Genomic DNA, 26,134 nt, shown 5'->3' on the forward strand with positions numbered 1-26,134 from the left:
ATAGGGCAAGATTGCTGGTTGTGCCTAAACCCAAAACACCCTTACTATGTCAGGGTAGAAACTCCCCTAAACTTAACTGAGCTCAGCAGGCTAGAACTTCAAGTCGATTCACTAGCAGAAGTAGTCCTTCAGAATAGAAGAGGTTTATTAAGTTTATTATTCTTAGAACAAGATAGATTATGTATGGCTCTAGGTGAAACCTGTTGCTTATTATTCTTAGAACAAGATAGATTATGTATGGCTCTAGGTGAAACCTGTTGCTTCTATGCCAATAACTCTGGAATAATTAGAAAAAGATTACGACTAGTACAGAGAAATTTAGATGCCAGGGAAAAACAGAGACTAAAATCAAATAACTGGTTTCACAGGATGTTCAATTGGTCACCATGGCTAACAACCCTTCTATCTGCTGTAGCTGGACCTTTAATCCTCCTCCTCCTCTTGTTAACTTTTAGCTCATGTTTCCTCGATTTCTTGTTTACATATATAAGGAAGAAAATTAATTCTATCAGACTTTTAGTATTACAAAATAGAGGCTATGAGCAAATTCCGCATGAAGAATCAAGGCTTGGATTTTCCGCTAAGACCAGTGGGGAATGTGCTGGCTAGAAAATTACAGTTTGGCTATCGCCCATGGGAACATAGGCTGTCACCCATAGGAACGTAACATTCTAACAATAAGCTTTCTGCTTCTGTACCCCCGCTTGCACACCTGACCTGTGGGTCAACAGGTAGTGAATAGAAGAAAAATAGACCTTTGTGTTCAGACAGAATGAAGAATGGGATTTGGGGCTTAAAAACCCTGTACCTCTACATTTCGGGGCTGCTTAATTTGGGGTCTGCGTACCCCTGGCAGACCCAGCTGGCTGAATAAAGAGTGTGTTTCCTATAACTCACTGATTTCTGGTGGTCTGTGTGTCTTTCGGGGGCTGGCGGCTACAACACTTCAGCTCACTGGAGAAATCTAGATCTTAATATACTGTTGTTGTTTTTTACCGAACATTAATATTTCACATTTATTAACTTTTCATTCTCATGACAAACCCTAAGAGATAAATTCTAGTGTCCCCACTTTACATTGGGAAGATGCAGCACAAAAGCATTAATTTGTGGGAAGTCATGGAGATAGGACATTGTAGAACCTGGATTCAAATCCAGACAGCATATGGCTAAACTGAAGGAATAAATGCAACTAACTCATCAATCAGGAACAGGCACACTACAATAGTTTTAACACTGCTAACACGAAAATCGAAGCCTCTGCCTTCTGAGCGCAGACCCGCCCCGTGATCCATAATTGTTCAAAGCCCGAGGCCTAACAGATGTAGGTACAGGGTACCAAGAGACTCAGCAAAGCTCCCACCCCGTTCCCAACATAGTCTGCGGGGCCGCCCTTGCCACTGCGTGGACCAAGGGTCCCAAGGTGCCAGCGACAGAGCGGTAAGCGGAAAAGACGGGGGGCAAGGCTGCGGGGGGTGGCAGCCCTGGCCGGCCCGGCACGTAACAGAGCTGGAGCCCGGCTGCCACACGCGCGCCACCGTGGTACGTGCACAACCGGAGGTGGCGACGCGGCAGGGCAGACCAGCCGGGAAGACCCTCCAACGAGCGGGAGCCTGGGGTAATGGCGCCAACACCAGCCCCGAAAGCCACAATCCGAAGTGAAGCCGAGGACCGCTGCCGGGACGCCCCGAGGCCATGCCCGAGGCCGCCATGCCCGACGCCGCCATGCCCCCCACCCAGTCCAGGAAGCTCCACACGCGCGGGAACGGCCGCCCCCGAGGCGCGGGTGGGCGGAGCCAAAGGCCGGAAGTGCGCCGGCGCGCAGGCGTCCCCGCGAAGCCCGCCCCCTGCAGCCCCGAGGTCGGGTGCCTGGGCGGAAGTCGCGGTTGCTGGGCAACCGGAGCTGGCTCCGCCGGCGAGCTCTGCGCTTCCCCGAGCGAGTCGAGCGTAGCGCCCACCTCCTGCCCTGGCAACTTTCCGTCCCGCCCGCCTCCGCTCTTCCCGTCTCTCCTCGCGTCCCGTAGTCCCTGCCCTTGGCACCGCGTAAACCTCTCCGGCTCCCACGACGCCTTAGCGCCCACCTGCTTGGAGGCCAAGCTCCATCAAAAGCGAAGTGGTTCGACCCCGGACGTGGCCTCCAGGTTAACTGACCGCGCCTCTTGGACCATGGGCACCTACACCTACACCAGCCGACCCCGGGCCCTGCCCTGCCAGCGCCGCCGTTACCGAGACGGCCTTATACAGCCGTGAGTGAGCCACCCAGTCCCTGTGTGGTCCCCACCTGTCCCCCGCCCATCGCGTGGTCCCTCCCCCCTGGTAAAACCTGCCTATGCTGCCTTCCCTTCTCTACACCTGTCGAAATACACTTTCTTCCCCGAAGAACTCTTTCGTGTGTGGAAGCATGAAGCAAGAAGGGGCATGGGTGGCCTCCCTTAGTTAACTTATAAGGGATAATAAGTTGCTGGCATGATCGATAACATGTATGGGGATCCGGCTTATTTCACAAAGTTTGAGTCAACTAACGTTTGTTGTTGGCCAGTGTGTGCCAAGCACCTAACCAGGGGTATTTACATACATTTTCTTTCTTAGTCCACAGTGCTGTGAAATTAGTTTTATGACTCCATTACGCAAATAAGAAAACTGAGTTAGTTGATAAGCAAGTTGCAGGACTTTGTTTATATTGAACTAATCCGTTGATTCAAGCCATTGGAAGGAGTGGGGTGTATGTGTGTGTATTTGATATTTCAGTTTAAAATTATCTTTATTGGTGATTTTCAATTTACAAAAGTAAGATGCGCTTGAAGCAAATGAAAAGTAAAAAGTAAGGATGAATAAAGGCAATGTTAATTATCTCCTCACCACCACTCCCATTTCCCTCTCTAAACAAATTTAACAATCTTATATTATTATTCTACCCCTCTTTGTTTGTACACACATATATATGAACATATATACATTTATATAGAAGGTTTAGTTCCAAATAAAAAATACAATTCCATAAAAATGGGCTTTTCTTCTCTGTATTAGAAGCTTTAATTTTTTTTTCTAATTTTATGTATACATACACATACATGTTCAATTTTACATAAATACCTATATATCATTTTTTATGACCTGTCATTCATGCTCGGGTGCATTCTTAGTGCCCCAGCCCCTTTCCTGGCAAACCTGCTCTTCCTCTCCTGCCCTCAAGGTAAACCATGTTAGTGATCTTGCATGAATGCTTCTGTACAAATGTATAAAATATACAGACTGATACACGCATACAAGAGCTTTGTCTGCTTCGTAGCAACGATGACATACACAATTCTTAGCATTTTCCTTTTCTCACTTAATTCTTTGTGGAAATTCCTTCAATTATTTTTGATAGCCTGATAGCCCCTGGTATGGATATACTATATGAGTTATTAAAAATTTTCCACTGTCAATAGATACTCATTTTGCTTCATATTTCTACCATGAAAAACGAGGTTTCAGTAAACAATTTTATGTACTGGCCTCTTAATATTTTTATGAGTCAGATTCCCAGAGTGTATATTTTTAATATGAACAGATGGAATAATACATTTCTCCAGGAATGTTTAAACATATCCTTTCCCCACATCCTCACCAGCAATAGGTATTTTTGTGTTTTTTTTTTTCCTTTTTGGCTTTTGATAGCATGAAAACTAAACCAAAGTCTGTCCTCACGATTAGCACTGTGTGGCTTTAATCAAGTAAGCTTGTTTGGATTTTTTCATTCTAACAGATCACTGGCTACAATGTATAGAACAGATTGAGGGGGAAATTTTGTTCTAGATGGTTAAGAGACTTTTGCAGTGGTCCAGGTAAAAGACAGTGGGGGCAGTGAGCAACGTATAGGTGTGAGAAAGATTTGCGGAGGTAAACTCAATAGGACTTGCTGGATGGTAGGGAGCTGGGAAGAGGAAAGAATCATGGCTGACTCCAAGGCTTCTAGATTAAGCCAAGTGCGTGGTTAATGGTACCATTTAATGAAATAGGGAACACTAAAGAAGTAACAAGTTGAGTGGGAGAATAAAAATTAGTTCAATTTTGAGGTTGCCTTTCAGACATCTTAGTGAGATGTCAATGAGTATATCAATCAGATATACATGCCTGAAGCCCAGAGGAGAATTCTGAGCAAAAAATATATAAAATTCGGAGTTTTAGGATCATAAGTGAAGCCTTAAGAATGGATGAGATCAGCTAAGGACAAGAGAAGGCTGAGCCCTGAGGAAATCCTCCCATACAGGAGGAGGCAGCAAACACAGGCTGAGAAAGAGCAGTCAGAGAAGTCGGAGAAAAACAAACAAAAGAATATGGTTATGTCACAGAGGCTTAGGAAGGAGAGGGCTGTCGTGAATGGGCTGCCGGCTGAGCGGAACACTGCCCAGAGGTCGAGTAAGAGGAGCAGCGTAGATGCCTGGGCTCTAAGTAATATGAAGTTAGGTTTTCCAGTAGTGGTTTCAATATACGATAAATCAGCTACCTGCTAGCCCTCTGAGAATCATTTTTGATAGAGTACCATTACTGGTATACAGTGACACTTGGTTTCATAACCATAAATAGAAGATCATTTAAAGAAGTTGAATGAAAATGTCAACTGTGTGTTTTTCATTATTGATCATTATGATGCCCCAAATTAAAATTTTATTAATATTTAAAACAATATAATGTTAAGAGATCTTTGAGGTTAAAGAACAATGAAAAATTTAATTTGTTTTATTGAGCCTGATTTTATTATTGTAACTTTTTATCCTTGAATCAAACTTTTGCCAGTTCTTTAGGGTGGGCCCCTTTTCAATTGGGCCATTTTTAATGTTATGTACTCTAACATTTAACAGTCTAAATCCAGCTCTGCCACTCACTAGTTAGGTGACCTTGGGCAGAACCTCTTTTAGTTTACTTCCTCTCTGTCAAATGGGCATTATAGTTCTCCACTTGAAGCTTATTGTAAGCAATAAATAAAATAACATGGGAGGGGCTCGGCATATAATAAGCACCCCAAAATAGTAGCCATTCGTCTTCTTATTTTATGGACTGTGCTAAAACAAAAATCTGTTTTCTGAAAATATTTTCATCTTAGTCAAGTCTTATTAAAAATGAATTGACTTCACTGGTACCAACAGGCTATTCCAGCAGTTATTTAGAATGCGCTGTTTTACAGAGCGGAAGAACCTATGCCTTACGGAAACATAATGTACGACAGAAGGGTGATCCGAGGCAACACTTACGCCCTTCAGACAGTGCCACTGGTAAGTAGAGTTTGGAGAGTCTTAGCACAGAGCTTTTCACTACATCTGGTGAAAGACCAGTGTCTGTCTGTCTTTTAATTTCTAACCTGTTGCAGACTAGAATGTTTATAAAATAAAATAAAGATGGATTACTAGGGGGAAAAAAAAAAGACAGCAAAATACAAGCCCGACAGTGGTTGCAAAGGGCCGGGGCAGGTAGGGGAAATAGGGAGTTATTATTTAATAGGTAGAGTTCCAGTCTTACAAGATGAAAAGTGTCCTGGAGACGAATGGTGGTGATGGCTGCACCACAGCGTGGATGTGCTTCATGCCACTGAACCATACACTTAAAAATGGTTACGATAACTTTTATGTGTATCTTACCACAAATGAAAAATATAAGCCCCAGTTTTCTATTAGATTAACAGAACTCTGGAAAACTACTCTAAAGCTTTATAAACTTCTACTCTCTGCTTTTATAATTAAATTGTTACAGACCAGTTTAAACAGTTCACAGACAATGCTAGTCTGAGGACCACACCTTGAGTAGCACTGGTCTAATATATTCAGGTTTGTTTATGTTATCTCATTCTCTAATACTATTATCATTATTTAATTAAAAATTCTGAATTATGCTTTCTTTGATTCACCGAACAAATATTTATTGAGTTTTCGGTCCTGCGCTGGCTACGTAGGATACAGAGATGAGTAAGACATGGTGTGATAACAAGAGTGATGATTTCTTGGCACAGAAAAGAAATATAATTAAATTAATCTGTAAACACTACATGACATAAGTGCCTAAAAACACATGGTGATGATATATGGAATATTAGATCTTCTAAGGCAGTGCACATCAAAACCACCTAGAATACTCATTAAAAGTACATATGCTTCAGCTGTACGTGGGATCTACTGTTAGAACCTCCGAGGGTTGGACACCAGAACATGCACTATTAATAAATTTCTGGACGTTCTGGAGCAGTCAGTTCTAGCACCAGCATTTGGAAACAATAGCTCATATATACGATGTAGACATGTTTTGGCATTTTCTTACGGCAGCAGCAATGAGCACTAGCATTCCTAGAACAAAAGTAGAAAGGAGAATCACTTTCTTAGTTCTTTTTTTAAAAAATTAATATTGCGGTGATTTGATATACTTTTTTAAAGTTCTTTAGTCATTTAACACCTTACCTTAAAAGTCTATCCTGAGACTTCCAGTTCCAGACAAGCAGGAATTCACCAATCCCTTCCTATTCATCCCTCTGAAAAACCCTGGACTTAGCACAACAAACATAGGAAGATTCCAAAAGGTGGACCGGCAAGGGACCTCAGGATTCGAACAACATGGTAATGAGTTCACTGAGTTTTCTTTTTGCCTCCCACATATTCCATTCAGAGCACTGGAGAAGTCTGCAACCTGGAACCTCCAAGAAAAGCCTGATCCCTCCATCTAAAAGACTGGGAAAATGGCAGCCTAGCAGAACAGAAACCCTTTTATGATGCTACCCCTTCCCCAGCCAAACACCAAAGGAAAAACTTTCCTGCCCCTCCCAATGGCATCGTTAAGGCTGAGATGTGGAGCTGGCCTCCATCCCCACATGGCAGCATCAGTGCTCTATTAATCAGTGCTCCTATTCACCTACTGGGGTGGTGTCAACAAGGGTAGAGTAAGAAGCTGAACTTCCACCCTCACCCAGGGGCAGTGACGTGGTAACACATGGTACAGGGGAGTGCCCTATTTTGCTGGCATGATGTCAGAGCCAAGAGGAAGCTGAATTTCAGCATTTATCTGCCAGCACAAGGTGGAATAAGGCAGTGCTAGTCAGAGCTCCGTGCCCCTGTACCCCAACACTAGTGTCAGCAGAGCATAGCAAGGAGCTGAAATACCACCCCACCAGGCACCAATAAGGTGTTACACATTAACCCTCTGCTTTCAGTGGGGTGGTGTCCATGGGGCCCAGTAGGATGTGGGACTTCTATCTCTACCTATGCCTGCACGCCAAAACAAAAAGGGGTGACTTCCTGCTAAAAAGATTTTTAAAAATTGAGTCTCACACAATACCCAAAATGTTTAGGATACAATAAAAAAAATATACCAAGAACCAGGGCAGTCACAACTTGAATGAGAAAAAATCAATCAAGAGATGACAACACCAAGATGATTCAATTATAGGAACCGGACAAGGATTTTAAAGCAGTAATCAGAAAAAGTGTTTCAATAAAAAATGAATAATTATGAACACTCTTGAAACAAATGAAAAAACAAATTCACAAAGAGAAAATACAAAAATGATCCAAATGGAAAATATAGAACTGAAAAATACGATAACCAGAATTAAAAACTCACAGGACAGATTCATCGAAGGTGACATAGGAAACAATGAATTCAAAAACAAATAAATGGAAATTACCCAGTCTGAACAACAGATAGAAAATAAACAAAAAAAGAGCATCAGAGAAAGAAACAACAACAAAATGGCTAACATTCATGTTATCTAAGTCTCTGAAGAAGAGAAAAAGTGTATAACTGAAAAAATATATGAAGAAATAGTGCTTGAAAATTTCACAAATTTGGCAAAAGGCATAAATCTACATATCCAAAAAGCCGATTGAAACCAAGCAAGATAAACCTAAAGAAATTCACACTAAGACTCATCAAAGTCAAATTTCTGAAAGTTAAAAACGGACTCTTGAAAGCAGCTATAGAAATGTGACACATTATTGGAAGGGGAACAGTTATTTATTTAAATAACAGTGGATTTCTTATCTGAAACCATGAAGTCCAGAAAAAAAGTGGAACAATTTTTCTGAAGCCTTGAAAGAGAAGGACTATCAAGCCATAATTCTAATCCAGTGAAAATATTCTTCAGGAATGAAAAGGAAATTAAGTGATTCTGAGATGAAGAAAAGCAAGTGGATGCCCTACTTTACTGGGGTGGTGTCGTCAGAGGATTCGTCACCAGCAGACCTCCCCTTAAAGAACTGAAGGAAAGGAAATGTTAAGAAGGTTTGGGACCTCAGGAAAGAAGATAGAACAATGGAATAGGTGAAACTAGGGATAAATTTAATAAACCATCTTTCTCCAGAGTTTGAAAAATTGTTTCATGGTCGAAGCAAAATTATCACAGCTGATACAGTGCTTAATGTGTATAGATGGAATATTTAAGATTACATTTTGATTACATTTTTAAAATTGGGAGACTAAAAGGATCTAATTCGAAGTAAGATTTTTACACTTCACCTGAAGTGGTAAAATATCAATCCTCGATCTTGGTTATGATCAGGTACATAATATATTATAATACCTGGAGCAACTATTTTCTTTACGCAAAGAGATATCATCCTGGATCATAGAACAAATCTCAATGTATTTAAAATAATTGAAATCATACAGAGTATGGTTCTCTGAACTGCAATCAAACTAGAAATCAGTAATAGAAAATAACAAGAAAATCTTCAAACATAAATTAAGCAATATACTTTCAAATAACCCATAGAGGAAGCATTAAGGACATTTTGAAAAGAATGCTTAGAACTGAATGAAATACAACATATCAGAAGTTGCGAGATGTAGCCAAAGCAGTGTTGACGGGGAAAAAAGGAAAGACTTCAAATCAAAAATCTAAACTACCACAGTAAACTGGAAAAAGGTGAGCAAAATAAACCCAAAGCAAGCAGATGGAAGAAAATAATAAAGATAAAAGCAGAAATCAATTAAATGGAAAACAAAAATAGATAAAAATCAGTGAAACCACAAGTTCTTCAAAAAGATAACCTTCTAGCAAGACTATCGAAGAAATAAAAAAAGAAGTAGCAGATATCAAGTATTAATATTGAGATACAACTACAGATTCTGCATCCATTAGAAGATTAAAAGGATAATAATGGAATACTGCAATTAAATCTGCACACATAAATTCAACGATATAGATGAAATGGACTAATTCTTCAAACTACAAACCACCAAAATTCAATTAACAAATATTAATTTATAACTATAACTAGTTAGGATATTGTCCTATTACTAGTAAGGATATTAAATTTCAAATTTTAAAATTTCCCAAAAAGAAATCTCCAGGCCCAGATGATTTCATTGGCGAATTCTACCAAACATATAAAAAAGAATTTGCATCAATTCTACAGTCTTTTCCAGAAAATGAAAGAGGAGGGAACACTTCTCAACTTATTTTATAAGGCCGGTATTACCCCAATACCCAAATCAGACAAAGATAGCAATAACAAAACTTTAGGCTAATAGCTGTCAAGAATGTAGATACAAAAATCCTCAGCAAAATATTAGCAAATAAAATCTGGCAATATCTAAAAAGAGCTATATACTCTGACCAAGTGAGATTTATTCCAGGAATGCAAGAGTGTTCCAGCATATGCAAATCAGTTTACTCTACCATATCAACAGGTTAAAGAAGAAAAATCCCACGACCATATTCATTGATGCAGAAAAAGTATTTAACAGAATTTACCACTCATTCATGATAAGCACAACAAATTAAGAATTGAGGGTAATTTCCTCAACTTGATGAAGAGCATTCACAAAATACCTACAACTAATGTTATACTTGATGGTGAAAGAGTGAATGCTTTCCCTGTTACACTGGAAAAAGGCAAGGATGTCCAATCTCACCACTCTTACTCAACATAGTACTGGAAGTTCTAGCCAGTGCTAGATCCAGATCAGAAAGGAAGAAATAGCACTGTCCCTAAGTGAAGATGATAACGATTGTCTACCTAGAAAATCCATTCAGTCTACAAAAAGACCTAGAACTAGGGTTGAGCAACACTTCAGGATACAAGATCAACACACAAAAATCAGTCATATTTCTGTGTACTGGAAAGGAACATGTGGAAAACAAAATTTAAAACACAATACCATTTACAATCCAAAAACCTGGAATAGCCAGGTATAAATCTAACAACAGGATCCGTAAGATAAAAATCACAAAACACTGATGAAAGAAAGATGATCTAAAGAAATAGACATAACCATATGCATGGATTGAAAGACTCACCACAGTAAAGATGTTAATTCTCCCCAAATTGGTCTATAACACAATTCCTGTCAAAATTCTAGCAAGATTTATATAGATCTAGACAAGCTTATTCCAAAATTCATATGGAAAGATAAAGGAACTAAAATAGTTTAAACTATTTTGAAAAAGAACAGGAATAATCACTCAACCCTATGTTAAGACTTACTATAGATAATATTTGTAATTATTTCAAAACAGGGTGGTATTGATGGAGGAATAGATACATGGAACACAATAGAGAACTCAGAAATGTACCAGCACAAATACACCCAACTAATTTTTGACAAAGGGACAAAAGCAGTTCAACAGAGGAAATATAGCCTTTCAACAAATGGTGCTGGAGCAATTGAACATCTATAGACCAAAAAAAAATTAAGTGAACCATAACCTAAACCTTATACCATATACAAAAATTAATTCAAATGGATCGTGGATTTAAACGTGAAGTGCAAAGCTATAAACTTTTAAGGGGAAAAAACCTTCAGAATCTAGGCCTAAGGAAAGAGTTCTTAGATATGACACCCAATCCACAATCCAGAGGGGAAAAAAACCATAATTAATTGGACTGCATCAAAATTAAAAACTTTGGTGATATGAAAAATCCTTATAAGAGGGTGAAAAGACAAGTTACGAACTGGAAGAAAATATTCGCAAACCACGTTTCCAACAAAAGTCTTATATTTGGAATATATTAAGAACTCTCAAAACTCTAAAAAAAAAGATAATCCAGTTAGAAAATGGTCGAAAGACGTGAGCATATATTTCAACAAAGAAGAGGTATGGGTGGCAAATAAACACATTAAAAAGTATATCAACATTGTTAGTCATTAGGGAAATACAAATTAAAACCATAACTACACACCTGTTAGAAAAGCTAAAATTTTTAAATACTGGTAATAATGGGCTTGTGAGGATGTGGAGCAACTGGAACTCTCATACGTTGCCGATGGTAACGTAAAATGGCCTATCCACTCTGGAAAACTGTTCAGTAGCTGCTTATTAAAACTAACAGGTGCTTACCATTTGACTCCACAATTGCACTCTTAGACATTTATCCCAGGGAATGAGAACTTATATTTACATAAACCTGTACATGAATGAACATTTCGTAGCAGCTTTATTCATAATAGCCCAAACTGAAAACACCTCCTAAGTGTCTTTCAATAGGTGAATGGTTAAACAAACCTTATATATTCATACAATCAAAGACTAATCAGTAACAAATGGACAACTATTGATACACTTAACAATGTGGGTGGATATCAAGAGCATTTTGCTTAGTAAAAAAAAAAAAGCCAATCTCAAAAGGTTACATACTGTTTGATTCCTTGTATGTAACATTCTCAAAAGACAAAACTACAGAGATAGGGAGCAAATTAGTGGTTGCCAGGGGACAGGGATGAAGGTAGCACTTGGGAGAAGTATAAAGGAATACCCAAAGGAGCCCCTTTGTGGTCATGAAACAGGCCTCTATCTTAACTGTGGTGCTGGTTATACAAATCTTTTTGGGGGACAAAAACACATAGTACCTTATACATAGACACAAACACAAATCAATGCATATAAAAAAATGTGAAAACTGAATTAGATCTGTTAATATTTTATCTGTGTTAATGTTCTGATTTTGATGTTATGCTACAATTATATAAAATGTCACCATTGGAAAAAAACTAGGTAAAGGGTACACAAGACACTTATCTACTATTTTTCAACCTCCTGTGAATTATTTCTAAATAAAACTTTTAAAAAATTTTTTCAACTAGACCCTGAAACAGTCGAGTTGGGCAATATGTTTCTAAAATGAACTTGTTGCATTTATGTTACCCCAAATCTTTCAGGAGCTGACATCTATACAGTCACGCTCTGCCTACCAACAGGAGTATATTCTGTGAAATGCATCATTAGGCAGTTTCATTGTCGTGCAAACATCATAGAGGTACACACACCTGGATGTTCAGCCTACTACACGCCTAGGCTATATGGTATAGCCTATTGCTCTTGGGCTACAAGCCTGTACAGTACGTTACCACGCAAAACAACGTGAGATTAAATCAGGCACAAGAGAAAATGATGCAATCAAGAGACACCAAACAAGAGATGGATAAGGCTAATGCCAGCGGAACATGGCATAGTGTTTTAAAACAAAATTTTTTTTAAAAGTAGAAATGATAAAGTACAATCTGGTAGACAAACCAGTAACAGTCATTTATTATCATCATCAAGTATTATGTACTGTACATGAGTGTGTGTGCTACACTTTTACATGACTAGCAGCGCAGTAGGTGTGTACACCAGCATCACCACAAACACATGAGGCATACAACGGCCACAGCATTATTAGCTGATGGGAGTTTGTCAGCTCCGTTATAATCTATGGGACCACCATCATACCTGCAGTCCACTGTTGACCAAAATGTTCAAATGCATGGCCGTAATTCCGTTCCATTAAGAAAATGGAAATAAATCAACGTTGGTATTTATAATAATGTAGAATATATACACAAGGTAAAATATCTTCACTAAACGATTTCAAAATGGTATTAGTAATCGAATTAGAAAAATGGAATTATAGGTGATTTGGGGGGAGAGGGTAATGTGGTTATTTTATAATAAAATAAAATGATATCTATAGATGGGAAGAGCTAGTCTACGTCAGGTATTGTGTTAGACTTGTTACGTTATCATTTGAATTGTTCCTTAAAACCAAAATCTTAGATAGATGTTATTAGTTATTCCTCTTGTACAGATGATAAAACTGAATATCTGAAAACTTAGGTTATTAGTCCAAGCTTTACTAATCCTAGTAACCAATAAATTGAAGAGCTGGAATTTGTGCTTCTGAGCTAATGCTTTTTTTTCCACAATGTAATACAGATATGTATTACATAATACAAGTTTATGATAGATAGTGTTACATTAGAAAAACAGCATAAAATGCATGGTATCATCTCATCACAACTTCAAAAAAACTATGCACTTAAATGACAGCCATTGTATTAGGGATATATGTTTTTTTAACTTTAATGTTATTGTCATTTCAGGTAAAATGTTCATAGAGTTCTAATTTTAAATATTAAAGTACCTTCATATTTTCCCTCTATTTTCATATTTGCCTTGAGATAAGACAGGTTAACTAGAGAGTGATTTCAAAATGAGATAACAGATATGAAATCAAGGACCTCCAAATAGTACCGAACTACTGTGAATTATTATATTTTCAATCCCTTAGCTATTTCGTGTATTTGGACAGGCTTTGTTTAGACTGAGGATGTTTTCTTTGAGCTAATATATTTTGAAGGAAATTCTGTCCTAATGAAATTCAGATTTTAAAAAAATCTTAGTGCTTTTCAATTTCTTTACATATTGAAATTTATTATTACTGAAGATTATATCAGTATACTAGATTACTAGGCATGAGAGGAATTCATGATAAAAATACTTGAATGAGGAAAAACAGTTTATTAGATAAGATTCTGCACCCATTTATGCCAGTTACCAGTCATACTTTGAAGTTTTATGCTTTTTCCAACACCTTCATAATTACCCGGCATAGTTCAAATAAAATTTTAATAATCAGGTTACTGATAATCGGGAAGCCCAATAACACTATCCAGAAATCACTTTTCTATACTATTCAGGAATCACTTTAGCAAATGCAGTTTTATATGCTTTGAGAAATATCGTCTAAACTTCAGATGCATTTTCTGTCACTCTTAGCATGGGCAGCCTGATAGTATAGAGATTCAGCGACAACAGCAGGCTCAGAAGAGGGCTCTTGCCAGAAAACGAAACCGAGAACAGCTCAGACCACGAACGCCAGAACCTGTGGAAGGCAGAAAGCATGTGGATGTGCAGACAGGTGTGTGCCGTGCCATTGGCTTCGTGGCTCCTTGGTGTGCTCAGTTTTCTAAGTCAGCTCTTTTTTTACTTGGCCTTTATATTTATTATCTTTTCTGCTGTCTGGTACTTCCCCTGTCACTTGGGAGAAGTCCATTCATTAAAAGAATTCATAGACTATGTATTATTATAATTTTGGATATTCCTTAGAGCGTGAGACAGGATTGTTCTTAAAAAGGAATTTTACGACCAGAGAAGAGGAAACCCATTCGGAGGGAGCCCTCATCCCCTCTGCTACGGGCCTCTTCCTTCTCTCCTGTTGTTCTTTCACTCTGCGTAGGCCCCCGGGCCACAGAGACTCTCCCAGCCCAGTGCCAGGCTTTTCCTGCTATTCTAGCTATTCTCAGCTCGAGAGACTTACCGGGACCTAGTGAGTCTAGCTGTGTTGTTGACAAAATCCTGATAGTCAGACCATACTTGGTGTTTTCCTTGGACCGATGTAACTACTGAAGATTCGCCTTGCACCCTGCCAAGATGGTGAATAGATTCGTCAGAGTTATTTCTGGGCAGTAAAAGCGAAAGGAGCAGAACCGGTCCATACTTTCTTCCCTAGCCTGAGGCCAAGTCTAGAATGAGTATGTCTGTGATTAGCCAATACAGCTGTAATTCTGTGAGAACTAGATTTTAATATTTATTTATCCCTTCGGAATATTAACTGATACAACAATAGCCATTTTTTGAGTTTTTCCTGTATCTCAGAGACTATACCAGGTCTTTTAACTGTGTATCTTTGTTATTATTACAAAGACTCCTTGTGACAGATAATTATGATCCCTTCACAGATAAAGAAACTGAGGCCTAAAGAGGATGTAATTTGGTAGGTCCCATGTTCAACATCTGACTCCAGTTCTCATGGTCTTTGCGTAACACCACACTGTCCTTGCCTCATATAAATTTTTCCAGAGGTGAAATTCATTTGTCTGTATCTGTGTATAATCTGTAAGCTAGAAGGAGCATCAAGTAACATAGTGACTTGGTGCATAATTTTAAAAAATATCCAAGAATTTTCAAATCTTTGTACATTTACTTTGTACATTATAATTGAGTACATTTAGTACTCAATTATATAGATAATTAACTTTCCATTCCCTATTGTACTTTACATCTTATAATATGCATTTATGATTTTATATTCTTCTTTAGTTTCATTTTCAAATACAAAGCTCAGTGCTTTCTTGATGTGCAATATTTTAGCCTGACTTATTCAATAGTCTTCCAAAAATATAAAAATGCTTAGTACAATATTTGAATCGAGCACTTTCTAAGACTTACTTTCTAATCCATTTAATTCTATAGGAGCTGAAGTTTCAGGTACACATATATGCTTGAAATAGACCAGAATTTCAAACTCAATGTATATGGTATTCTCTTAGAATTATACCTTGAAGAAATTGCTGACCGCATAATAGAAGTTGATATGGAATGCCAAACAGATGCATTTTTGGACAGACCACCAACACCACTCTTTATTCCTGCCAAAACTGGCAAAGATGTGGCCACCCAAATACTAGAAGGAGAGGTATAGTACATTACTTGGACTTCCCTCTATCTTCATTATAAATAGGTAAAGTTAGGCTTCATTAAAAGCTTAATATGAGTACAAACCACTACACAACAGAAAGATTCTACTTCTTTCCAAATTTATCTCTAATAGTTTTATCCTGAAGTACTCAATAATGTTTATGATTTCCCCCTTTACTCTTCAGAAATAAAAATCATTAGAAATGTTTTTAGAATATTTACACATTTGATTTTTATGTGTCTGCATACTTGCTTAATGTATGAATATACGTAGATTTGTATCAAATAAGGAAAAACAGTCTTTGGCATAAAAGATTGTTAGTTGCTTATAGATTACGTAACTTTTATGAAGATAATCTATGTTTTAAAAGTTCTAAAATAATTACATTTTTGTATCAATGTGGAATGTATAAATTGAGCAGTTTATGAAATTGAAGCGGAGAAGGCAGTGCTTATATACATACAGACTTAAATGAGGTTTAAGACTTGAAGGAACTTAAACGAATTATCACTGAGATCAGGAGATAAAATTAGTTTTCACAAGCTACACAGAAGGATATATTTGCCTCCAAGTCCTAGAGATGGATGGATCACCACAGTGTCCTCAGTTTTTCAAACTGTTATTAAAAACAACCAGTAAAAATTGAGCAGAAAGGGCAGGGAATAAGAAAGGCAAGGATATTTTTCCCTTGAGTTTCAGAGTTTGATCTTAAAATTGAGTGTCAGGGTTCATTTTGATGATTGCACAGATCTTTTTATAATTTCGACTTAATCAGGTTTTGCCTATAAACAAAATGCTAGTCTGTGTGCCTTGCAGGGCTGTTTTGAGTATTAGAAACAGCATAAATAAATAAAGTACCAGCACAGTGTCCGGCACACACAAGACACTCAATATACAGTATCCTGTTATTGCTACTGTTCTGGATATTTTTTCATTAAGCATTTAGTTCATGATGAAAATTTGAAATTTGCTTTGTTTTACGTATTTAAGCTCTTTGACTTTGATCTTGAAGTTAAACCAATGTTAGAAGTTTTGGTGGGAAAGACCATCGAGCAGTCTCTTTTGGAAGTAATGGAAGAGGAAGAGTTGGCCAACCTACGGGCCAGTCAGTATGCGTACGAGGAGTTACGCAATGCTGAGCTGGCCGAAATTCAGAGACTCGAAGAGCAAGAGAGACGACACCGAGAGGAAAAGGTACAGGATTCTACTTTTCTCTAGTAGACGTTCTGGCTCTTTATCAGATCACGTCCAAAATTACATGTGATATGTCCTAGAGCTAAAGATCTTTGGAAATACGTTAGCAACCTATATTATTTGTCGTTCAGATCTCTCCTGTTCTACTGATCATAGATCTTTCATTAACTGAATTACATTTTTAAAATTCCGGCATACATAAATGTACCTAAATTGAGTTCCCAGAAGTTCCTAAATGAAATGATTTCAATTGCATATGTCCCAACCGAAAGAAAGGCTCTCTTAAAGCTCAAGAGCCCCAGTGAAAGAAGTACTTCAATTTGCCGTGCGTCAGTGGCAGAAAAGGTGGAAGGAAAAAGTGGAATGTATCTGAGGGAGGCGGGAGAAGCGGCGGAGGATCTGGATAGAATCCTGGGCCTTACTGACCAGGCCCTTCCCTGTACCCTCTGCGACACTCTAGAACCACTTAGGTTCTTGTAGAAGATTTTTTAAATTATAGGTTTTGAAAACCTGTAGTAAAGAAAGTTTTAGAATCCAGTTTTTAAAATATGCCAGTAACATCCAGTTAGGAAACACGAAGCTCAGCAGTCTCTCAGGGTCTTTCTGGGCCTGGCGTTAACTGTCATCCGAAGTTGTTCACCGAAACGACAGATTATAAAGGACCACCTGAGCACCTGCCAGAGTTAAAACGATTCCCCAAGAGTCCAACTTACTCCACAGAAAGGCTTAGTTATTGGGATATTCTGCTCATTACTTGGTCAAATGGACTTTCAGTTTTCCTCCAAAATGAGTAATTAATTGTATAAAGAGTATAAGGCTTAAGTCATGATAAAGATGGTGTAAATGCAAGACTGTTTACAAATATAAAATGAACACTGACAAAATTAGTTTTCTTGAACCAATCAGTGAAATCTTTATCAAAGAATACTTATTTGCTAGTTTATTTACTATACGGAAACATTCTGAAAAAAATGAAAACTACAGATCACCTAGATTTATATTTGCTTAAACTTCGAAACTAGACTAATTAGAAAATGTATTAATACTTCTACATGGGAGTAGAGAAGACTGTTCATTAGCTTCATAGATATCATGTGGTCTACAACAAGAAGCAACAACAAAAAAGAAAGGATTTATAATTTTCAAAACTTTATGGATTCAGAGAATGATTACGAATGAGACAATTCATTGGCCCACGTTCTCTGCTGAAAACATCTAAGCAGCTATAATTTTCATATCAGTAATGCTTTATGATACTAAGTGAAATATATGTAACTATTCTGATCCTTCGATATCATCCATATGGTCAAACATGTATATTTTGAAATTGTTTTATTTGAAAATGTATCAGGAACTCCCTTTTACCTTAACCTCCATCTCTTTTCTGAGTTCAGTACCTACTAGCTGGTGAAATTCTTTAAAATCTTGATGAAAAATATGAACCTTTAATGAATACCTTGCTGTCGGTTTTTTGACACAAACGTCAGTCAAAGGTCCTCCACTCACTGGCTTCAGTACTTGTGGAGGACGTAATAACTAAGTGACCGCCGGCGACGGCGTTTCTCTGGCAGGAGCGCCGGAAGCAGCAGCAGTGGGATGTGATACACAAGCATAACGAGACTTCGCAGAAAATCGCCGCCCGAGCCTTCGCGCAGCGGTACCTGGCCGACCTGCTCCCTTCCGTTTTCGACAGCCTCAGGGATGGAGGCTACTTTTTTGACCCCATTGAAAGAGGTTTGTGGAGGTTTTTATTCGATTCACTGTTAAAATAAGCATCCTCTTCACAGCTCAAATTTATCTCATGCCCATTTTTATTTTGAATTGAAATCTTTCTATCTCGGAAGCAAATGAAGTCCATTATAGTTTTAAGTACATACTATTACTAATAAGTGTCTCATAAAGATCTTGATTTTAGGATGTTAGTTTGTCTTTATGGATAGTAGAAAGAAATATGCACTTCATGCCAAAGACTGCGAATTTGGGTCCCAGTTTCATCATTAATGAGCTTTATGACCTTCAGTTTCCTTGTGTGTGAAATGAGGATTATTTAGGAGTTAAACGTCATAATATATTGAGAAACTTTTGTAAGCAATGAAGCACTCTGTATGTGTAAGTTGTTATTACCTTTTTCTCCACTGATTTCCTATTCAATCAAAAACCTCTTGGGGGCAGCTGTTTAGGTCGTTTATTTATTGAGTGAGGTGTTTACACTATCCCCGTGCTGTATTCAGTGTTGGAGGTTTTAAAAAAAAAGGAGACAACGCTCTCTGCCCTGGCAGAACCCAGACCTGTGAGCTGTCTGTCAGTGTCCCCTGATGCCACTTCTCACCTAGTCCAGTGAGGGTCGCCGTGTCCCCACTGCCACCCTCCCGCCTCGGCCCACAGTACCTAGATCCGCAGTGCTTTGTGTGCAGGTCCTATTTCAAATGGCTCGCAGTATCTGGGGCAGATGTGAGTAACGTCAATTTTCACTGATTACATATTCAATTCAGTACATAGAGGTCAAATTACAGACACATATTATTAGTGTACATTTATGTTGTGCTTTGTAATTTATACAGTGTCTTTGTACATGATACCGTTTGACCCTCCCGGTAATCCTGTGGGGTGGATAGGGCAGATAAATTCCCGAACACTCGGTCAGGGGGCGGTTAGGCCTCCAACCAACCGGAACTCCGACCCCCGGCCCAGTGCCCTTCCCTGCTGCCTTGCTGCCTAAAATTATTTATAATAGTGAATATAATAGTCTATCACACTATTGTCACCCCACTGAAAAATAAAAATTAGATGCCTACTCTCCAAAAAAAGCCATTGTGGAACATTAAAAACGTATATTGTAATGGACCATATTTTTAAAAAGTTTGCACAGTAGTATAGATTTTCATTTTTGTCACTAATGGAAACACTTGGTTTCTGACCCATTTCTGAATGGCCTTGTGCTCACATGCCCTCGAGTCGGGGCATCCTCTTTCCAGGCATTGCCTCTGTGTGACAGTCCTGCTCCAGACCCGCATCCCCACCTCAAGCCCACCTCCCTGAGCCATCTCAGACTGCACCTGTACAGTCAGCTGTAAGGGCTTTGGCTCCAAGGAGGGCCTCAGTGTTTTGAAAATACTATTTCTAGTGCAATAGAAAGAAAATGGACCAGAACATATAGAGAGGCTATGGCCAAAGTCATGCTATGTGAGTCTGTTTAACATTTCGTATGAAGAAAACGATGTTGGTGAAACTGTAACATTAGGGGGGAAGCAGATTCTTCCCAATGATTCATAAAAATTAATGATTAAAATTAACTTTTTTTTAATTGTAGATATTGAGATAGGATTCCTTCCATGGCTAATGAATGAAGTCGACAAAACCATGGAACACAGCATGGTGGGAAGAATCGTGCTCGACAGTAAGTTCTTTTATTTTACTTAAAAGTCAGCTCTAAAATTTTTCAGTAGAAACAATAAATAGAAGATGTTAATTTTACAGTTTTAGTTTTTGATTTTTCAGTATATCAGATATATGAACGAAGGCACAAGTTTTCGCCCTCATTATTATTTTCGGTTCTACAATTTGGTTACAATTAATATCTTCTTTCGTTACTTTATAAATGATATCTTGTTAAAACCAGCATTGAATATAATTCATATTCAGTTCACTAAGTGGCACAGAGGTGAAGTGTGCTGACTTCATATAAAAGGTTATGATGTGGGGAAGAGACCAGGTCTGGCGAATGTTTGATACTCATTGATAAGTCAGCATTATAACGACTGAAAGACAAAGCGTCACGGTGATTTCTGTACACATACCTTTTCAGTGTTGATTCGCGATGTGGTCGACAGGAGACTGAGGATGTATGAGCGTAAGGAGGACAAACAGCAGTCGGAGCAACTCGAGACCGGGCCTGGGGGTACGGAAACAGCGAGAGGCTCGCTGGCGGATGCGGAGTTCCAGGACCAGAGTGCATGGCAGTCACAGAGGCCACTTCCGGACAGACACTCCCTGCCCAGATCGCCGAATGAAGGCAGGTATACAGAGAAAATGTCATCCCGAGAAAAGGAGCTCATGGAAGAAGAAGAAGAAGAAGAAGAAGAAGAGGAAGAAGAAGAAGCTGGGTCGAGAGAAATGAGGAAATCTTTAGGGAAGGAAGAACTGTTACAATAGAGGACAGCTTGGGCGCCCCGAAACCAAGCGACGGCCAGTCAGCATTGCAATCAGGTGATGGTGCCTGAGTCCCCTCAGGCCACAAGAATTATGCCGTATCTCGTCAACATGTCTTTTTGTCTGATGGACTGGGCAAATCAAATTTGTTAAAATAATAAAACTAATAAAAAGTGAAACTTAAATACTCCGTTTATTTAATAGTAGAATATCTCGAAGCCATATCGTAACTCTGATGAGAATTATGCTTAATTACGAGCTTCCCATTATCATCATATACGACTAACAAATGTATTTTTCCTTTATCTTTCTGATTTGTGGGTTAGTTTTGTTTTTTTTTCAGTAAGTCTGATGTTTAATGTTAGATATCAGTACCATCAGCCATCGAGCTTTTCTTCTCTATAGGAAAACTAACTTACTCTGTGAAAGAAAACCCAAATGTCATGTTACTGAAAGCCGTGATGTGCCTCCTTTAAGGACCAAAAATACACTCTTGTTTGTAGAAAATTAAACAGATAGTTACCCCTTCCACCTCCAATATTCAAATACGGCACAAAGGGTTCTGTGACTCACTAATATGCTCTCATCTGTTTTCTCACGTTCCTGCTATTAAAAAGTTTCAGGCCAATACAGTTAAAATTCCTACTCACCTGTACAAACCCACGCCCTTCCTCAGCGGTAAGCACTGTTATTAATCAGGGGGGTACCTTTTGGGCCTTTTTGAAGATATTTACATACATATATATTTTAACATGTAGAAATATATGGGTTGACTTTTCTTTGTATCAATATAAATGTACTGTTTGCATTTTTCTCCTAACGGTATATCTTAGAACTTTCAATTTTAGTACATATAAATCTCTCTTTAAAATATGGCAACTGTATTATAGTACAAGAATTCACATTTAACTTTTGAATCTGAACTGGTTTCGAAAATATACCTGCATGATTGAAAATCATAGATATTTTATCTCTGAAGTCCTCTGCGGCTTCAGGTAGATGCAGCCTATTTCTCTCAGAATATTTATAGATATGTAAGCTGTAGTGATTTGAAATACCTTGCAGTTATCAACACATTTACCTTAATTTTTTTTTAAGTTAGGTAGCAAAAATGTATCCAGATTTTAACAATGGAGAAAGAATATCTTTCTCCAGTTGTAAAAAAGACTTGTACCGTATGACTGTATAGCATTATATGGTTCTCAAACTGTTTTTCCATGTATACTATATCATTTACACCTCATAGCACCCCTTCTGAAGTATGTGTGACAGTATTTTAATTTTCATTCTTAATCAGTCATTATTAGTTTGGTCAGCAAGAGAACGTTAACAGAGCTGCTGTGTGCCGGGCAACATGCAGGAGGCTGCAGATGCACCTGGCGGTGGGGCCTAACTGCCCTCCTGTTCCACCCAGAGAGAAACAAAAGTAACTGAGAGGTCAGGACGCTGTCCCTGGGAAAAAACCTAGAGGGATAGGTTATCTATTATCTGCAGAAAAAAATATTGAATAGAAACTGTAAATCTTCTCAAAGTTTATGAAAAATTTCTTCAAGCACATGAAAGATTTATGGTATGTCATCAGGCATTATGCTTAGGGTCCATGTTTAGATTTTTTATAACTGCAAGGAACTTTGCAGATGGGTTAAACGCATAAAAATCTTCAAATTCGCATTGGCTTTGCCCACATTTGCTAAGACTCTTCTTATGAGTTCTGTTCCTTTCTGTTAACACTAAGCTAACAGAAGCTAAATAGTAACAAAATTGATGATATGTAATAAATGTGTAGAGATTATCATCTCTGGCATAAATTCCCTTATCACTAAAATAGAGAGGTAGAAGTAGTTTTCACTAGTGCAGGCATCATGGCATCTAAGCCATTCTGACTTGCGTTGGCCTGAGAAGTCCGTCAGGACAGCACAGGGTGGTAATAAAAGACACCAGAGCCGGACCACCTGGGCTCAAGTCCTCACCTGCAAGGATGCAGTCTTCACCATGTATAAGGTGGTTTGCCTTTTTAATTAGGAGAAAGAACTGCTTATCGGTCTTGTGGGTTTTTTAAAAAACGTAGGAGAGTGAAGGGTTTGCACAAGAAAAGAGTATTTGGAGATTATAATTACTTTAAAAGTCATCATGGGGATGGGAGAAGTGGCATTTTGCATATTATCAAAATGTTAATGGTACCCATTTCTTATATCCTAGAAAACTTTCATTTCCTCATCATGTTGTTAAAACACATTAACCACATCAGCCAAATTTTTAATCTATAATCTTAATTTTCATGTGCTTTGCTTACTATAGAAAATTTTAACACATTCTGCTTTTCTCTTTTGTTTATAGGTGAATCACAGAAAGTATGTATGTGTGTGTTTATATATATATATAAAGAGTATACATATATGTATGTATGTATACTCTCTATATATACATATATATAGGAAACAGCGTATATATATGCATATATATGTATATACATACATACATATATGTATACTCTCTATATACATATAGAGAGTATACATATATGTATGTATGTATATACATATATATGCATACACACACACACACACACACACACACACACACACACACAGCTCAATAGCCATAGCCATGTATCTCATTTATTTAGGATAAAAACATTGTGAAGAGGCTCCAACATAAGTTTAATTGCCCCATAGACCAATTAGCACCTATTGTTTCTTAGCCATAATTCTTAGGTCTAATCAGAACAAACTTTCTCCAAACTTGTTCATAGTCAGTGATCCGAAAAAGAATGTTACAAATAAGGTGTCACTATCACTAAAAAATATTGTTCGTGGTATTGGATTGGTGTCTGTAATTCTCACTTTGAATCAGGTCATATTTATCTTTGTGTTTTAGTGATATTAACTTACAAATTAAACTTTAATAAATTGATAGTTTAGGTGATATTTTTCTGTTTTTTATAAACCATGAAAATAGCGTAACAGATATATGAGTTAAAAGACAGTAATGGCATTATAGGCTTGTTTGTAAATGAAGTCAATCAAGATACTTAAAAGTTTGAAATATAAGGATAAAGATTATCTTAAAGATAAATTTAAACATTTTAAATCCTTTTGAAAATAGAGTTCAAAATGATTAAATTTTATCACTGTATACATTTATAATTTTTATAAATATTGAACATTTTTATCTTTTAATAATTGTGTATATTATCTTCGAACATTTTAGATTCTCTTGAGATCCATATTTACCACCAGGTGTCAGTAAAACCCTAAAGTAAAGTTAACTTGCCTCCAACTTCAAAAGTAAGGTAATGACCATAAAGAGGCCTTGGTAGACAAAGAGCTCAGAACTGGCTGTGCTCCTTGAAGTCTCTAGACTCGCACTGAATGTTTTATCTTTTCCTAGAGCCACCTGCCAGCTCCGTCAGGGTGCTGGTGGACTCCACCCTGTGCCTCAGACCCTAAGAGTGTTAGTTTTAGAATGGACCCTGCCTGTCTTATTCTTCAGTCTTCCATCCAATGCAGGATCCTTAACAGGTGCTAATTCAGGCTTTGTTTAACTCCTTTAAGGACACGGCTTTCACGCTATGAGCTGCTCTAGAATAGGGATTCTATCTTAGTTTTGTGTCCCTAGGCCCCAGGCTCTGGTAAATGTTTAGTCAATTACATTGTTGGACAGTCCCCATTCTTAGAATTTTCTTTTATACTCAGTCAAAGTCTGTCCTATTATATAACATATACTTTTTAGTCATAATATGATTACGGTGGAGGGAGACAATTTTATTACCATATTAGCACTGTCCTAGACTCCAGTAAGTTTTTCTTTTTTTCCAAGTTTTATTTCTCCCAATGAAATATCACCACTCTTCCCAATTATTCCTCATACAGCGTAGTTTCAGAACTTCTGCAATCTCCATTCTGGTTACTGTTACCTTGAAACTCCTTTTTGGTCAAAGTCATTGTAAAACTTGTTTCCCAGAATTAGGTATACTGTTATGGATGGAATCTGATTTAGCAAAGAAGATTGTGGGACTGTCATCTCCCATGATTGTACATCACCAACTCACTTAATCTAAATTCGGATATCTAGAAACTTCATTTTTAGAACATAGGGGAGAAGAAGCCAAAATGACTTCTGGGCAGTCAAGTGTCACGAAGTCCACATACTTTGCATCGGACTATCCAATCCTCTTCTAACATATTGCTAACCAGGGTGGCTATTGATTATTAACCCAAAGCATAGTAGAAGTAGCATATTAACAAGGAGTGAGGGACTGCTATGAGAAGACCCGTAGGCTAACATTTATAAGAGAAAAGGCAAAAAAAAAGTCAGGAAAAATAGATAACTCAAAAAGCACAGCAGTCTGGGGCCAAAATAGAATCCTCAGCAGATCCTTGAACGCATCATTATAGCACAGCACAAAAATTAATATTTATGGAGGATGCACTTCTGGATGGTGGAGTAAGGCTCCTCCATAAAAGCAATGAGAACACAGGCAAAAATTGTAAAAATACCAACATTTTCAGAACTCTGGAAAATAACCAAAGGCTTGTAACAATGAAGAGCATTTATTCAAGAAAAATGGCTGAATCTCGATAGGAGGAGTAAGCTTTGTGGCATTTTAACTTGCCCTATTTCTATCTCATTCTTCCCAGTTCTTTGATAGCCTTGAAAGCCAACAGACTCAGACTCACAGACACTGAGAGAACCAGAAGCCTAGCAGCCACTGGATAAGAACCACTGTTTTACTCTAAGTCTAGCAAAACAGGCTTAGAGCTCCCCAGAAAGCCACGTCTCCAGAAAATTGTCACTATTTGACCTGTCTGGCAGCTCTCTGGAGTTCATTTACAAGGTTTATCTTTATTTAATCTGACTCAGAGCTTACTCAGTGAAGAAAGTTTTAACACTAGCATATTTGTAAAAGAAAAAAAAAATCAGCAATTGTTTAACAGCACAAGCTGCCTAAAGCAGAAATACCAGTTGGAACAAACAGGAGGGAGGCTGACCAAAAATCTTCAAAGGGAAATCTGGGGAATTAGATGTCTATAGGAGGCTTTGAAAAGCTTTAATACATTCCTGGGAATCTATATGTAGGGTGATTT

The 26,134-nt window shown here is 38.0% G+C and overlaps 1 protein-coding gene across 2 annotated transcripts; it reads left to right on the forward strand.

The window, feature by feature from the left end:
• Window positions 1–2,166: 2,166 nt before the first annotated feature.
• Window positions 2,167–21,238, forward strand: RSPH3 (radial spoke head 3 homolog). Of its 2 annotated transcripts, XM_011376310.2 has the most exons (8): window positions 2,167–2,246; window positions 5,168–5,255; window positions 14,003–14,144; window positions 15,556–15,701; window positions 16,695–16,898; window positions 18,470–18,632; window positions 20,209–20,295; window positions 20,704–21,238. In XM_011376310.2, the coding sequence occupies exons 1-8, from the start codon at window positions 2,167–2,169 to the stop codon at window positions 21,048–21,050; spliced, it is 1,257 nt and encodes a 418-aa protein (XP_011374612.2). In that variant the 3' UTR covers window positions 21,051–21,238. The 2 variants fall into 2 exon arrangements, with proteins under 2 accessions (XP_011374612.2, XP_023376878.1); XM_023521110.1 differs by lacking the exons at window positions 2,167–2,246; window positions 5,168–5,255 and adding an exon at window positions 5,467–6,584.
• Window positions 21,239–26,134: the final 4,896 nt, after the last annotated feature.

Source organism: Pteropus vampyrus, unplaced genomic scaffold (assembly GCF_000151845.1).
Source record: "Pteropus vampyrus isolate Shadow unplaced genomic scaffold, Pvam_2.0 Scaffold292, whole genome shotgun sequence".
NCBI classification, from domain to species: domain Eukaryota; kingdom Metazoa; phylum Chordata; class Mammalia; order Chiroptera; family Pteropodidae; genus Pteropus; species Pteropus vampyrus.

What these genes read in the sequence shown, in the direction of transcription:
- RSPH3 (XM_011376310.2), top strand. Translation starts at nt 2,167, where the DNA reads ATGGGCACCTACACCTACACCAGCCGACCCCGGGCCCTGCCCTGCCAG. An exon ending in CGAGACGGCCTTATACAGCC is followed by an intron (nt 2,247 to 5,167) that starts GTGAGTGAGCCA and finishes GCTGTTTTACAG; the next exon opens with AGCGGAAGAACCTATGCCTT. An exon ending in GCATGTGGATGTGCAGACAG is followed by an intron (nt 14,145 to 15,555) that starts GTGTGTGCCGTG and finishes GTATTCTCTTAG; the next exon opens with AATTATACCTTGAAGAAATT.